General features: G+C 42.9%; 1 protein-coding gene across 1 annotated transcript in view; it reads left to right on the top strand.

Annotated features, from left to right (window-relative positions):
• Positions 1-16,533, top strand: part of cped1 (cadherin-like and PC-esterase domain containing 1) — a gene marked incomplete at its 5' end in the record, with an annotated part of 61,709 nt that overhangs the window by 20,545 nt on the left and 24,631 nt on the right. Inside the window, 3 exons of the mRNA XM_071544323.1 lie at positions 826-896; positions 1,365-1,551; positions 3,284-3,452. Of these exons, the coding sequence (XP_071400424.1) occupies positions 826-896; positions 1,365-1,551; positions 3,284-3,452 (427 nt within the window). The remainder of the gene's footprint in view (positions 1-825; positions 897-1,364; positions 1,552-3,283; positions 3,453-16,533) is intronic.

Raw genomic sequence — 16,533 nt, 5'->3', positions numbered from 1 at the left:
ACATGCTACCGACAACAGATCTGCAAAGATATAAGACTGTGGTTGCATTCTGGTGTACTGATGCACCTGTCAGTGGAGAAATTGGTCTCTCTCCTCTTCTACGATGGATTTCTCCCTGTATGATTGTTGAACGTCTCTTGGTGCAAAATGGCAGCTCTAGAAAGAAGCCCTCGCTCTTTGTTTCTGAGGAACTGACACCAAAACCTAACATTCATGTTTTAGATCGATGAAACATTTTCTGCTATCAGACTCCATTGTGTCATCTACGTTTGGCATGCAAAATGGGTCTAGAAATGCAAGGTACAACACCAATAGCTGTTTTTTAACAGTATTAAAGTGTTATAGGGTGTATTTTTCCTTTAACTGCATGGATGGCCTGGGGGAATTTTCTCTCTCACATTCTCTCTCTCTTCCTCCCACGCTGCCTTGACCCCTCTCTCTCTGCTCAACGACAGTACCCATGAATTCTCCATCACCTCCCGACCTGTGACAGAGTCTGTGCTGTTGGCATCCAGACCCATGCCCACTAAGTCTACTCCTAGGCCTTGAAAGAAAACCAAGGATGGGGAAAAAAGCAAAAGCAAGAATTTAGGAATGAATGGTCAGGAGAAAAATAAGGTTTAAGAGCAGTGGAAGGAAAACAACACACTAGGCATGGCTTGGGGAACGCATCTTAACAATATCCCACTCCACCGGTCTGCAAAGCATTATATGATCGGCTGAGATCATCACAACCAGTGCCATTTTTATGAAATTACTAATCCCCCAAGATGGGTTTATTGCTAGGAAGCTAGGGAATGATGATGTCTTCCGTGTTTCCCACAGAACTGACCAGACAGAGGCACAAACCAATCAGGAATCAGGATTGGCTTCCCAGGATCTTCTCGAAGGCAGAGGTGAGATGCCGCGTTGCTCAATATACCTTAATATCAGCAGCAGTTAGAATACAGCCTGGATTTTGTTATTCCCAGGCCGTGCACTGCATTGAACAAATTGGTACCAAATGTGTTCGAGTGCCAAAACAGTTTAATTTGACGGCAAATGTTCTCAAGAGTGATTTAGATGGCAAATGTCAGCCGGCTTGGCACAGCTCACTTCTGTAGGGTTCTGGTGAACATAAGGAACTGTGGTTTGCTGGTTATGGCTGCTCTAGTTTTACATCAGCACATCAGAGCTTCTCATCTCGCTTTAGTCTTTTTCATGGTTAGAGCGGTTACAGAGTCTGCGCCGCCGATGGCTTTCCTGACACCCAGGCTGTGAGTTTATGTGGTCGATGCTGAAAAGCTCTTTCATTTAGCTTGTGGCTCACATATCTCATCCCAGCTGTTTGTGTGTATGTGTGTGTATGTGTGTTCTGTATACAGAGCACTGTGTGGACCCTCACCTCAGACAGATATACACAGATCCTCCGCTCACCCTGACACCCGCCTTCAGTCCCTGGGTGAAGGAGTACCGCGCTGAGGTGCCCTTCGACATAGTGACGGTGCGGATCCGACCCGAGCCCGTCAGCTCGGCCTGCCGCATCCACCTAGACGAGCACAGAGGACCTAGGTGAGGCCAGTGCACTTGCCTCTAACATCAAACACAAACTGAGTCGTTAGTACAGACGTCGTCGGATTATGAAAGTCATGCATTGCGCACTGAAAGGCTTCAGACTAGTTCTATCGCTTTTATATGTTTAAAGTAATAATTCATGCCATTTTCAAGCAATGGTGTTTCAACCTGTATCCAGTTCCTGGGGAAAAACCTCTGGAGCACAGGAAGTGATGCGTTAACCGAATTAGAACTGGCGGTGCGTTTCATTAGTCGTCCCTTTCGGCACTTCCCCGCCGCCATCTTAAGTGCCAAGTTCCATTACTCTGATAACTCAAGTGAACTTTCTGAGATCAACCCTTCAAGGGCCGAGGGAACAAGTCAACAATGATGTAGACTTCACAAGCACATAGTTCCCAGGATGCATTGTGATTGTCCGTCAATTCCGGTGCACGTACAGGTGATATATATATAAATGTAAGTAAACAAAAAACAATATTTAGAGGATTTAGACATATTTATGAAAATAACTCATCTGCAATATTTTATTACTCATTGTTCTGTGTAATTTTTATTATTTATTTATTATTATTGATTATTAGGCCTGCTTAAGGGCAAGTGTGTTCCATTTCAAAAATTCTGAGGGGAAGTGAAGGAGGTCCTGTTAAATGACTAATGAAACGCATGGGTGTGTAGTTAGCATGAGAAGCTAAATATAAGATAAAGAAAAGAGCGCCACCTACAGAAACTCAAACTGCATCAACAGAAAATCCAAGGAAAAAGACGTCACAGTACTGGACACACTGTTTGATTGACAGGTGATCTCTGGGAAGTGCAGTGCAGAAACACCACAGCAATGAGCTCTGAGCAACAAAGATGTCAATGAAATGAAATATCAGGAACTTGTGGATTACCACTTTAATGTTTCTTTTTGCGCAGCAATAAAGATTTTGGCGCAAACAACTTGTTTTGCCTTCTGACTTCATTCGGCTCTATTCATGACAAATCTTTGAGGCAATTTGGTGTTTTTTATTGTTGTTAAAAAAAACAAAAAACATTAAAGACATAAAAGCGTTATAATTGGTCTGAAACCTTCCATCCCTCCTGAATTCTTAAATCATTGTATGGATAATTATTCCTAATCTGATCAGTGACGTTCATCTTATCCAAAGATAATATATCCATATACATAGTTCTTTATCATTTTGCCTTGCTGTTCTTCTCTTTCAATCTTCTCTTTCAATCAGCAAGCAATGGCACAGCTCCAGCTTGTGCAGAATTCTACTGGCAGGTTACTGACAAATGCTAAAAAAAAAACACAATGCTGGAGCATATTAGCCCTGTTTTAGCTTCTGTACACTGCTTGTCTGTTCATTTTAGAATTGAATTTTACTGATTACTTTAACGGCTCAGCTAGGTCTGACCCCTGGCTTCATCTCAGTTATTTTAGTCCGATGTGAGCTGAATGCAATTGTCAGATCGGAGTCTCCTTGCATGTCGAGACCAAAAGTGATCCTTTGCTGTCTGGGTCGTGAGGTTTTACAACGCCTTGCCAGAGAAGCTAAGGCTGGGAATCGGCATAAATCACTTCTTAAAACACAATTTCACTGACAAGCTCTTAGATGATCTGTTTTTTACCAATTCTATTCTCGTTATTTTATTATATCTCTCGCTCCTTCTCTCTCTCCTGTCTGTCTTGTGACACTGCTGCCTGCCATGTCTCCGAGTAGCTCTGCTGTTTTTTCCGCAGGACGGCAAACTACCCGGTCGGCCTGGGCAACAGCAGGATCAGCATCTTGGTGGCAGATGAAGCCGTGCCAGAGCCTGTCGTCATGACAATATACACCCTGCACATGTACCGCGAGAGCCGCCCCAGCCTGCCCATGTTTGGAGATCATGTGATGTGCGGCTTCGTGCAGGTATGTGAGGCGGAGGAGAGCAGATTTATGCACACACACACACACCTACATATACATCCATTATCCAGGTTAGGATTGCGGTGGCGACATGGCAAGCAGAGCATCGTAGGCCTATTTCAGTCATGAGATTCAACTGAGACGCTCCACTGCCTTTAGTGAAGGATGGTATCAATTTATTTGTTGCACAAAGGAAGCATTTTTATTGAGAGATGTCGGTCTGGCAACACATGCAGTTTCTTTGCATGTAAACAAAATTAACGGGACTCTGTTGAAAATAGCACGTTTCCACGTCTTAACAGCATTTGTCATGTCTGCAATTCAACCAAAGCCTTCTGTGGGTTATTCTATGTCATGACTGATGTGTCAGTTAAGAATTACATCATGAACAGTATTTGGGAACTCATCACTGCAATATTACTTCTATTACTAACTTGTAAGACTAGGATAGGATATGTAATTTTCAGCCCATTTGGGACCACACACTCTTCACTGTTACTTTTCAACACAATATGTGTTAATAGCAGGACATATTGACACAGCATATGTGGTTGCGAAACTATTTGTGTTGAAAAAACAGCTTGAATCTTAATAAGAAACATGCAATTCAATTAAATCAACTGCACATTGTATTTAAAGCAATTACCTTTGCATGTTTTGATGATAGTAGTTTAAATCTGGCACATCATTCAAATTGACCATCATTTCCATGATAAACTGGAAAGAAATAAGAAAGTTGCTCATTAGCAGAAGTCATCAGAAAGTGACTCATTAGTCTCTGTCTTAGTAATGTGTTTCCCAACAGTGGCGAGATCGTGTACAGAGATTTACTCGGTAGATGTTTTGCCAATGGAGGCTGGACTGTGGAGAAGTGGGGGACGTTGGCATGGTGAGTGGGTGGGGAGGGTCTGGTGTTCTGGTGCCATGCTTTGGCAGTGGCTATATTTCAACAATCGCACCTCAGTAAGACTTTGGCTGAGGAGATGCTAATGGAAGGGATGCTCTGTGTCCACCGTGCCTGCCTGTCCCCGGTTGCGTTGTTGGAAGAAGGAGGATGATGGGTTGGAGTCACATACTAGAGGAGAGAGGAACTAGATCCCATGCTAGTCAGTCTGTGATGGACATGAGGGTCCAAAGGTGATATTTTTAGGGCTATAATGTGGATATGAAATAGGTACATTTCGAGGTGAATTCATAATTATATGTGCTATTTTAAAAATAAATGCACTGTAAAGTCTGTTAGAGAGAGAAATTAGAGAAAGCTGGACTCACCAATGTTAGATCTTTTGCCTCTTTCGTCCCTTTTGGTCCCTTTGGCATTATCGTCGGTAAACATGAGTGTGTGCACATCAACTTATGTCTGCTTACCCGACGGAGCGCTCACTCATTGCTCATTAGGAGACAGTTCATATTTCACTCAAGTGTCGATTTGTAACTTTCTTTGTGGAGAAGATTTCGCACCAGTGACCATACCGACACTAAAATTTCATCTGGGCAAGTAGGCCAAATCTATGGCGTCTCAGTTGGCGGGGATGGGACGCCCCACGTTGTGATTCAGGCTGAGAGGTAAAATAGGTGTATTTTTACATGAAAATCTGTGTGAAAGTGTAGCTTTCCATAGCCTTATGATGTGACAGTCCTTTTCATGTCTAAACGCAAACGCATATTCACTTAGAGCACTGCGTAGATCCTGCTTGTATTATTACAACTCGGGGGTGCATGGAGAAGATTAAGGGTACTTGCAAGTTTGCCCAAATAGCACCACGTTATTGGGGTTATTCAGTTTTGGGGGTTATACGATTCCAGATCAGTTACCCCAACACATACCCTCCTGTCTTCCCCTCATCACATCACACATGTGGTCCTGGTTTGGCTGAAACCAGGGACAGAATTGAAGAAAACCCATCAGATAGTTGACAAATTGTTCTCTTAAGCTTACTGCCAAACATTTAGTGTTGTGGTTTTCTTTGCTGTAAGCCAGAAAGAACGTGTTTGTGAGGTAGATGTCATAAATATATATTGTGTGGTGTCTGTCCTTTTTTTTCATCTTTCAACGATTTGCACATGCATTAACGTGTGTGTGTGTGTGTGTGTGTGTGTGTGTGTGTAATGGCAGCTATGTGGCTTTTGTATCGAGGGGAACAACAACTGCCATCCACCCCAGTCCTCCTCTTTACTTCAAAGCAACATAATATTTTGTAATATCTGTCTAATTCATTGCATTATGGAAGTCATTACTACCATAGAAGAGCAGCCACAACACTCCTTGTCTCTTAATCAGTATTTTAGGAGAACTAATTCCACAAAAAGAGATTCTCCTATTCTATAGGAGTATAGTTGATGGATGGAGAGATAGATGTTATAAACAAGGGTGAGTCCGTTGGAATCTGACTAGACAGCAAAGATTATGTTATCAAAACAATGTGAACAGAGGAACCAGATGTTTTGGGTGATGGCGAAGGCATGTGAATTTGTCTCTGGCTGACTTTGCTTCCCCTACTTCTGTCTTGTGGGAGACACACCTCAGATGGAGCTCCAGAGGTTTCTAATATTAATCCCTCCTCTCTACTCCATCTCACTCTCTCCTGAAACCTTCCGTGTCACTATCTGTGATTGAGCTCCCGTGGAACTGGAAAGTTAGTCAGATTAATGAATGCAGAATCCTCAGCTGCCGGTGGAGATCCCGAGATGGCCGTATGTCATTAGCGGGGAACATGGGAGGACTGATAGTAGATCACAGAGGAAAAGGTTTGTCTTCTTCCAGTGTCTCTGTCTGTCGGCTGGTTTCTTCTATAGGGCTTGAATACTGGTTGAGCTAATGCTGTGAATGAGTTCACATGTTTGCTTTCAATTGGGATGTCCTGGTGGCTCAGTTGATTAAGGCACATACCATGTATGTCCGATGTCCTGGGTTTGAATCCAGCCTGGGACCTTTGTCGCATGTCATCCCCTTCACTCTCTCCCATCATTCTAGTCTCTCTCTACTGTGAAACTGTCCAGTAAAGCAGAAATGCAAAAAAAAAATTACCTTTTAAAAGAGCGTGCCTCATATTTTCTCTGGGCTTGATAGGGCCAGGCACAGGCCACGAGTGACTTTATGCCAGAAGCACAGTACACGACCGTATGTTGCAGGACATCTCGCATATACCAAGCTATGAATCCCGTCTTGCATCAAAATAGTGCCCGCCCCGCGAAAACCCGTGCACACACTTTAGGATGAGGCAACGATGCGAGTTTGCACATTACAAGAGTCAACGACAAGGGACTGCATAACTTCGCGTGGGCCAGACTTCAAACGGGAGTAGACAAGACGTGGAATTCTCGTAGGTCTTGCCTCACACGACTAGAGCCCGCAAGACGGAAAGCCAAATGGGTCATTAGTGTAGATGTCAACAACAACCATGGATGAACAGCAACTGGCCGCAATATTTTTTTGTACATTCATATGTGTAGATTCAAAAGAGAAAGAAGGAGGAGGAGAAGAAGGTGCGTTGATGGTTGGGTCAGTAGTTGGGTTGATAGTTGGGTCGATAGTTGGGTCGATGGTTGGGTCAACGCAGCCAACGAGGACTATCTATTTTACAAAGAGAGTGTGTGTGCATGTTTTTTTGTAGCCATACTTCCCTGGTGTGCTTTGCTGTTAACAGAGTGATGACATATCCTGCCGCAATCTGGCCAATGTGACAAATCACCTCATTGAACTGCTCTCACACTACGAGAGCAACAACAAAAATATCAGCGATGGGAGATGTCCCAGACTACATCGGGAGATCGGGACGTGACATGCGGACCTTCTCACACTATGCGAGCGACGGCATGTTTTCACTCCAATCTTGAAAATTTGTCTGGGACCGCCTGGGACGCCTCAATCGGCTGTCATATTGTATGGTGTGCGTGATGCTTCAGTCTGTTCTGCCACCAAGCCCTGGGAGAGCAGGCGGGGAAGGCATGTGATTGGTGATCCCCATGCATGATTTTGACACACAGATATAACCAAAAGTCCATCACTTGTCTTGCACTGCAAATTGGATGGGAAGTTCTATCTGAAACATCATTTCATCATGTTTTTGAGCTGGACTTTTTTATCATTTCTGTTTGGAAGCGAAGGGGTCAAGCTCTTAAACGTACACATACGCACACACTCGTGGCCGAGGTGGAGGAGAGGGCATGATTTGGGATGCATTCCGGGTGGTCTTGGGGGAAGAGCAATTGAAGAAGCTTAATTCTTTCCTTCTGTGCAGTCACTTTAGTATGAGAAACGCTGGTGTACGTTCCGCCACAAGAGCGTGCACTTTTGTCCTTGGCTTTACCGCAAGCACACACTGAAATGTATCGCTGCGTTCACCACTAAAGGCTTTAGGCGCAATCAAGTTTCACACCCGGCCCATTAGTGAGCCATGCTGCGGAAACCATGGATCTGAGAGAGGACTGGAGCGGTAGCAGAGAGGAGGAATGCTTTTCTCTTCTTCTGATTCTCACTTGCTAGCTTCTCTTTAGCTGTTACTACACTTAGCATAAGAACATATGTCAGCTGTAAACCATTCTTGCCAATCCCTCTGGACATGATATACCATGCAAACCATGAGCTTATCCTTATTTCTATGTTCATAGTGGTTTTGAGCAATTGAGCATGAAATTTTCCACATCCCACAGGACAAAACTAATTTAATTGTAAAATCTTATTTTTAGCCATTGGAAACATTTGCCAGTTGACCAAAGGGCGCATGCAGCACAGAAAAACAAATGCAAAATTGTATTGTATTCTATGTGATTTATTGTGTCCCTGCATTCCCCATGGCTGAGGTAAAGGATAATGTCACGTACGATGACTTGCGCAACACCATGGCCTGGCTCCGTTGCTGGTTTCACAAAGCTTTCTCATCTTAAGCCCTATTCGCACGAGACTAATGTTGGCGATCATAAGTGATTTTAATTTTGATTTGTGAGTGTGCCATGTCTGTAATTTGTTAAATCACAATTCCAGTGCAAATTACCTACCATATATTGGTGAAGACAGAGGTCCCCTGATTATACTAATCCTGTGTGAACCGAATTCGCAACACAGTACTAGTCTCATTCGAATTGGATGTGACTCTGCTGCCATTCTGGTCTCTCTCAACATGATATTGTGCGGGTTTGATTTACCACAGACTCTGGGTCTGTTTGAACTCCACTGTGTCCTATTGCAGTAATGTTTTGCTGTCCTCTACCCCAGACACATACAGTGAAAAGTATTGAGCAAGTATTGTGTCAGTGAAGTAAAACCCAACAAATTGCATTGTTCCAATATGGTTTAACATAGGATTGGGTGATAATTCAATATTATCGTTTATCGTCTTTCAGTGGAATCATATTGTGATGATATGAAAATATTTTGATATCGTGACACACATTTCTGCTCTCTAAATTGATGATGACAAGCAAATTTTACTTAAAAACTCTGACTCTGATAGGAATATTATTTGAATATTTCTACATATACATGAACCATATCGTGATATATATTGATATCGAGAAAAATCCTTATGATTATCATGATATTGATTTCAACCATATCACCCAGCCCTAGTTTAACATGTAAAGCTACTTTTGTCTCATGTTCATCTTTTGATCTGAAATACAAATTTCATGAGTATGCAGCAAAAATAACCAATTTTACTTCACTGTGCCAGTATTTACGCTTTTCACTGTAAGTGTCTCTGCATCTCTGTCCATCCGTCCACACTCTACTACAGCTACTATTTCATCTAATCTCTCCATCCAGCAGCTTTTCATCCCTCTCCTCTTCTCCTCTTCTGTGTGCTATCTTTAGGGGTCAATTAGAAAGAGAAATAGATCAAGAGAATTGGTGTTCACTCATCCTATGTTGGGGGTCGAGGGAGGCTGGTGATCGGGCCCCTATAGAACAGGGAAGCCATTGATGCAGTGTGGGGTCGGTCTTTTGAAGTGCTGTCATGTGAGGCTATAATGGCTGCTGTGTTGAAATCTGCACACTGTCTAGTCATCTGGCTGGGATAGTAGTAGGACTAACAGGTGCACCACTGGTTTAAAGGAAAAACACACACTAAAACACTTTAACACTGTTAAAAAAAACAGCTGTTGGCGATGTTCCTTGCATTCCTGGGTCCATTTTGTTGTCTGGTGGTGTATTTTTCTTATTCCCACGGATAACTGGCCAAACATAGATGGCGTGAGGTCACATCTAGATATTTCCAGCAGCTACGATATTGTTTGATAGCAGAAAAACTTTCAGCTATCAAACAATATCGTAGCTTCTTTACCCTCAATAGAGCAGGATGTAATACAGCCATAAGACATGTTGTGAGGGCACGGTCATGATCATAGACACACCCTAATGTTCATGATCGAGTTGGCTAGCTACCCATATTTATATTCCCATACACCAACCTTTGACTGAAAGCAACAAGTTCATGTTCTCTGGGACATTCTGGGAAATGTAGGAAATCTCTAACTGAAGTAGAAGTAGACAGGGCAGGTTGAGGGACAGCAGATTCACCAAAAGGTAAATTACAACACTTCATCACAAAATAACTCCTGGAATGCCTTGAACACCACAGACTGACGATAGATAACAGTGTAAGAGGTAGGGCTGGGCGATAATTCCCGTTTATCGTCTTTCAGTGGAATCATATTGTGATGATATGAAGATATTTTAATATCGTGACACACATTGCTGCTGTCTAAATTGATGATGACAAGCAAATTTTATTTTTGTTTTGTCTGACATCACACCTAACATTACCATTCGGTTCAATGAGATGAACATTAATTTGATTATTTAACGTGATTTTGCATACATGAACCATATCGTGATATATATTGAAATCGAGAAAAATCCTTATGATTATCATGATATTGATTTCAACCATATCGCCCAGCCCTAGTAAGAGGATCCGAGGGGAGATTTTTCCTTGAAAGAGGCAGAAGCATGTCGACACGGGACATAATACATACAGATATGTAAGTAATAGGCTATGTCCTGTCAAGGCAGAAAGCTGTTCCACGATACAGTCCAGTCAGCATTGTAAAACGTGGGCTACGTCCCTGTTTTCCGGAGTTTCTCAATCCTGCTCCTCACCGAGGCGCTGATAGGAGAAAGCGTTAGATTTCCATATGTTGTCAGTCAGAGCTTAGCGGGAGTCTGGCCTTTTGAAGTGTCTGCAGCTGTGAATTCCTTTGAGGGCCATTGAAAAGCTGCCCTGTGCTGTTTTAGCTGTTGGCCCACTGCCCCTGGAGACACAGAAGCAGGCTCTGTTAACACCCCCCCCACACACACACACACACACACAACTCCCATCCTAGACCAGGAGTGTGGTGTCACTCCACCCTACCGAAACAATAGCCGGCTTCATGTTTTCTACAGTGATATCGTACAGGAGTTAGGGAGGGTGAAGGGGGGAAAGGGGGCCTACTCATTATATCAGTCTTGTTAGAGCTGCTCGGTCCAATAAAAATGATTGCTGCACTCACCGGCGTTTGATCCAGGGAGGTCATGCCTGCAGGTCGGGGAGAGTAGCGCTTCTGAGAATCAGCTCGGCTTCTGTCGCCCGGATTGGCTGTAGCCTTTTTTTTTTTTTTTTTTGCGGATTCCACGCGGGGTAGCGGGAGTTTTCCTGGCAGGCCGGTCGACCTGTGGGCCCGGCAGCGAGCCAAGCAACACGGATCCGAAAAGATCAGGAAAAAGTCACAGGCTGTGTGGTCGTCCTGAGGGTGGAAAACTGCGTGGGGGAAAAAATGAAGTCCCTTGAAGCAGATGTGACCCAATGCCACAAACTGATTCACTTATTTGATAGCAGAACTAACATCCGTGTAACAAGTGTTATTTCTGCTAACATGAAAGTGTAGTAGCATCTGTCAAAACTCTGCACCACAATCCTATACTCTTCCTCTTTGCCTTAATCTGATCGCTGTATTGATGATGTCTTGGAATCATACATCATCGTTTTGTATTCATTTTCTGTCTCTCACAAGGCCTCATTAGTCAGAATCAATATACAGTATATATTGTTGGCAGAACCACTGCAAATTGTCTGCCTTATTCTTGACTGATGTCTGCTGTCCTGGTCTTGGATTGACTGCGGCCTGAGGTGTGCAGGTTCTGGTTGAGCTCCATACTGTAGAGCCTGTTCTCTGTCTCTACAGACGTACAGTATCTCCATGGTTAATAATGACGATTAATCAATATCCTACAACAGTTGACATGCACAATTAATTAATCAACTTTGAAATGAAATCACAGTCAAAGTATGTTGTCTGCCTGATGCACAGATACCATGTGTCCCACTTCTTTTTCTGTGGTAATATTTGCATAAATTGCATTTGTAACTCAGGTCCTCTGAAATGTAGTTTACTACCAGAATCAGAATCAGCTTTATTGGCCAAGTATGTACACATACAAGGAATTTGACTCCTACCTGTTGTATTCATCTATTTAAAATCTATTGCTTTCACTTCATCACTATCAATAAGGAATCACTGTTGTGTCTTTTGCTTGCTATGTTGGCAGCATAAGTTCATACTGTTAATATGTAGCACACATTATCACATATGCACTCTTGTTACATGGTATGTTGATGAGTGCAATAATGCGCAAGCATACATACAGCTCTGGAAAAAATGGTGTTGTTTAAAAATGAATATGAACTTGTTTTCTTTGCATTATTCGAGGTCTGAAAATACTGCATCTTTTTTGTGATTTTGACCAGTTGTCATTTTCTGCAAATAAATGCTCTAAATGACAATATTTTTATTTGGAATTTGGGAGAAATGTTGTCAGTAGTTTATAGAATAAAACAAAAATGTTCATTTTACTCAAACACATACCTATACATAGTAAAACCAGAGAAACTGATAATTTTGCAGTGGTCTCTTAATTTTTTCCAGAGCTGTATATGTACAGACGCACACTATCCCACTCAGTCACTCCTGGTAGTAGCTGAGAGGTTTCCCAGCTATATTGTGTTAACGTTTTTTCAAGATTTTTTTTTTCACTCATTCAGATCATTTTCACCTTTATTAGATAGTGCAAAGTAGAGAGAGATAGGAAAGACTGGGAGAGAGAGGGAGATGACATGCAACAAAGGTCCCGGGTCGGATTCAAACCCAGGATGGTATGCGCCTCAGAACACTGAGCCACAGGACACCCAGTGTTTGACCTCAAATGTGATTATAGTTGCGAAAGTTCCTCTGACAATAGCTGCACAAATGCACTGGTCCCAGCACATCTCTTTTGTCTTTGTCTTTATCTCGCTTTCAGCATCCCTCTTCCTGTTTAATTCCTTCTCTCTGTTACGACTTTCTTCCTTTAAAAGCCGATCTTAGCCACAGTCTTTCTTTGTAGTAGAGTTAGAGCGCCCATATACTGTATGTAAATGTGTGTGTGCCCTCATTAGTGACAGATGTGTGGCTAGTGTGGTAAAGCGAGTATGTTATGTCATTACGACAGAATGAGCGGATGTGTGAACGGGCTGCTGCCAGCGCCCTCCACTTTTCCACTGTTCCTCTGTTGCTCTGTTCCTCTCTTCCACAGCCCGTTCTGGACCAGCCTGCACTGGTTCTGTGGTTCCCCATAGAGCCATTTTGACTTTCTGGGAAGAACTAGCCATCGCTGTCAGGCAGGCAGTAAGGGAATGCTCAGGCCAGCATATGCTAAGCACAGCCTCTCAGTCACCAGTGCATGAAAAATCATCCCTTTGCTTGTGTAAGTCGCTATGGTAACCCCAAGTGTATCCAGTGTGAAGCAGAGGAGGATTAATCAGGCATGAGCCACTTGGCAACTCCACTGTATCCTACTCCTATGAAGTAACTACTTGATTGGACTCTCCACGACTAGTCTTCATTTCCAGTAGTTTTCATTTCCACATCGTAATTCCACTTCAGTCAGTGTAATTCTGCCTTATGGGAAATAAATGCAGGTAGGAGAGTGACGTTATGACACATTATGACATAATAAAATCACTTAAACAGACATGAAATAATCTGTGACTTTGATCGACTGCTATTGGTGACCAAGGAACTGCAATAACATCGACAGGTCTCTGGCACAGCTTAAGGTGGCCTGTAATGGACATAAATAATAGAGTCACATTTTTACAATAGCGAGGTGTAAGCTAGCTAATTAGAGCAAATATCCAACAGTTGGACCAGAAGGTGAATTTTGAAAGCCAGAAATCTCAGCAGCTGGCCAAGTAATTGCTGAGCCACTGGTACTGATCAACAACCCCATCAATCCCCACTGATATATTATGGTCATTTCTTTTTGGCCCATACCCTTGTCATGGTTAGGGTAAAGAAGGGTTCTTCTTTGATGGACAGGGATCAAATAACAGCAGCTCTATGCCTGCTCCCAATCGGACATTAAATAGTTCCTAACCCTTGCTTGCACCCATTTATGTTCACTCTAGGCCAATTATCATGCATAGCGCAAGAAATACAGTATCCCACCGTGTAGCTGTCACTATTCATTAGGCTCTGGTGAAGACCACACTGTGATTAGTGTCATTTTAAATGCAGTGAGCCCCTGGCTTTAGAGTTCAACAGGACCGTCTCCCTCTCTATCCTGGATGGTCTCCTCTTTCCACTTGCATTCTGGTTCTCAGTTTTTGTCAATGCAGTCTGGTGTGACGTCTCTATCTCTCTCTATCTCTCTCTATCATGTCTTGCCGTCTCGCTTTCCTCTGATCAAACAATTACAGTCACACAATCAAAAACAGCACTGTTGCCTTAGTCTGAAACTGCTCACCCTGCCTCTGAGGCCATGAGCTAATCTCTTCTGACATCGTCCAGGAGCGAGTTACTCACCAGATGGGACCAGATCCAGATCCAGAATCTCAGGTCAGTTCAGCTTTCATCACTGACCCTGAATGCCTCATGACTGCCTTAGCTCTGGTCTCGTTTCTTCGTGGGGTTTTCAAGTTCTTAGGCTCTGGTCCATGTTCACTGTAACTGTAGCTTTGCCTTTACCTCCGGAGTGGGTATTGCGCCAGTCCCAGAAGCTTTAACCGCTGATGCTGATGGGCTTCACAGTGCTAGGGTATGGACCGTCCATTTCTTTTGCCAGTTACACCACTGGGAATATACTGTGCCAGATTACAGTACATAGGGGTTGGAATCATACACTGTAAAAAAAAATGATGGACGTAGTGAGTGTGACGCCACCCATAGGGTTCTGAAGGGCCGTTTTGAAGCCAAAAGATTGGGTTTACGATTGTTGCCATGTTGACATTTTTTGGAGCCAGTGCAGTCAAAGCGAGCCTGAGGGTCGTCTGCAGAGCCACAGCGCCGCCTACTATTGGTCCGTAATCAGCGACCTGTCAATCACTAGAAAAACAACTCGTTTTATAAGGGTTATATCCCGTTAATGCAATTATTTTGAAAATCGTGGACACACATTAGAAGAAGTGAAATTAGCTACCTCTTGTCGAAAAAATTTATTGACTGTATATTTTGAGCGAGAAGTTGGGTTGTAGTCCCATTGACTTGCGTGGAGTTGGGCTGGATTTGGAGTCTTTTTGGAGCCGACCCCTAGTGGACGTTAGAGGAACTGCCACCGCTTCCTTATCGGCTTCAAAATTCAGCCATGGTTTTGGCCGCTTGGTTGGTATTGTTGATGTAGAGGAGAGGGAGTAGGGTTAATGCCTTTACATGACCACAGTCCTCCTTACTGAGCTGTCAGGACATCTAGACAAAATCAACGTCATTAATTCATTGCGTGTTATGAAGAAAAAATCATGCCTGTAATCAAGCAAGTCATGCACTGCTTAGAGAACATGGATCCTGCAGGCCAATGTACAGGCAGCATTGATAATTCACTCTTGGTTTAGAATTTAATTTCATCGATATGCTGTTGTGGTATTCGTCTTTTTTAAGTTGTATGCAAGTGCATAGAACACCAAGGTACAGCTGGTTGAACATCTGGCAGTATTGCTATTGCTGAATGTGATAGACAGTTGATACTGACAACATTTTAAGCTTCATATCAAGTTTAATGACAACTGCTTTCTATTCAATTCACTAACAAGATATTCTTCGGGGCATCTGCTCCTTGTTATGAGGGAAGAGGGAGACATTATTTCTGAAAATGTCTTCTTGTGCGTTCCTTTGTCCACCATGATGCATTTGATGTAATATCTAATATCTAATTCCAAAATGAGTTAATGCAAGAAGTGAGGATGGATAAAGATCCCGGACGTTTACTTGCCAACTGAGGATGCATCACATGGTGACTTGGCAGATGATAGAAAATGGGAAGCCCCAAGATTTACTGCGAGAATAACACATCACATCTAAAGAGTGCAACAGTGTTTAGTACAGAGCCAGCTGAAACAGATGGGAAAATGAACAGCTGTGTGTCTTAATTGATAGCACGCGCTACAGTGAAGACACAGCCCATCTCAAACTTTAAGGATGCGTCTCTTCTTTGACTTTCTCGCGTTCATTCTCTTCAAGACACCTTGAGAAGAATGTTCTGTATGATGACACAAGTATAGACTTGGAATGGAAAGTGTGCATGTGCATCGTGCAACCTGGAAGTCCTGTCACTTTTGATGATCCCTTAAAAATTTAACCAACTGGTATGTGAAATGAAGCCGTCTATGAGCGTGGGAATAAGTGCCCAGGGCCTGGGACAATGTTCTCAGTTGTCCCTCCTGATGGTGGGCATGTGTCACTAGTCAAAACTATTGTGTAGCTCTCATTCACAATTGACTGCAGGTGGGAGATCTGAAGCATCAGCTTCACTTGCACCTGCTTCTCTACACCGCAATGGGTACTAGTTAGTATTTCATAATGTCACAGTACAGTCTGCAACATATATTAGGAGACCGGCTAGTAGTCCATCTAGAGCAGTGATTCTCAACCATTTTCATATCAAGGACCCTAATTTAGTACACACTGGGGCCACAGACCCCCATTTGATGAGATTTTGTCTCTCGAACTCAAATCTGATAATATTTTTATTGTTAGATATGATTTTGTCCAGAATTCCATGACTATCTGTATTGTAGGTAGAGAGATAACAGAGAAACTATGATCAAAACAGTCATTCTTCTACATTCTCTAATTG

Source organism: Centroberyx affinis, unplaced genomic scaffold (genome assembly GCF_046629955.1).
Source record: "Centroberyx affinis isolate AG114_WGS23_722 - 3 ecotype Tasmania unplaced genomic scaffold, CSIRO-AGI_Caff_v1 ptg004527l_1, whole genome shotgun sequence".
Taxonomy (NCBI): domain Eukaryota; kingdom Metazoa; phylum Chordata; class Actinopteri; order Beryciformes; family Berycidae; genus Centroberyx; species Centroberyx affinis.
This window is presented reverse-complemented; position numbering and strand designations above follow the sequence as displayed.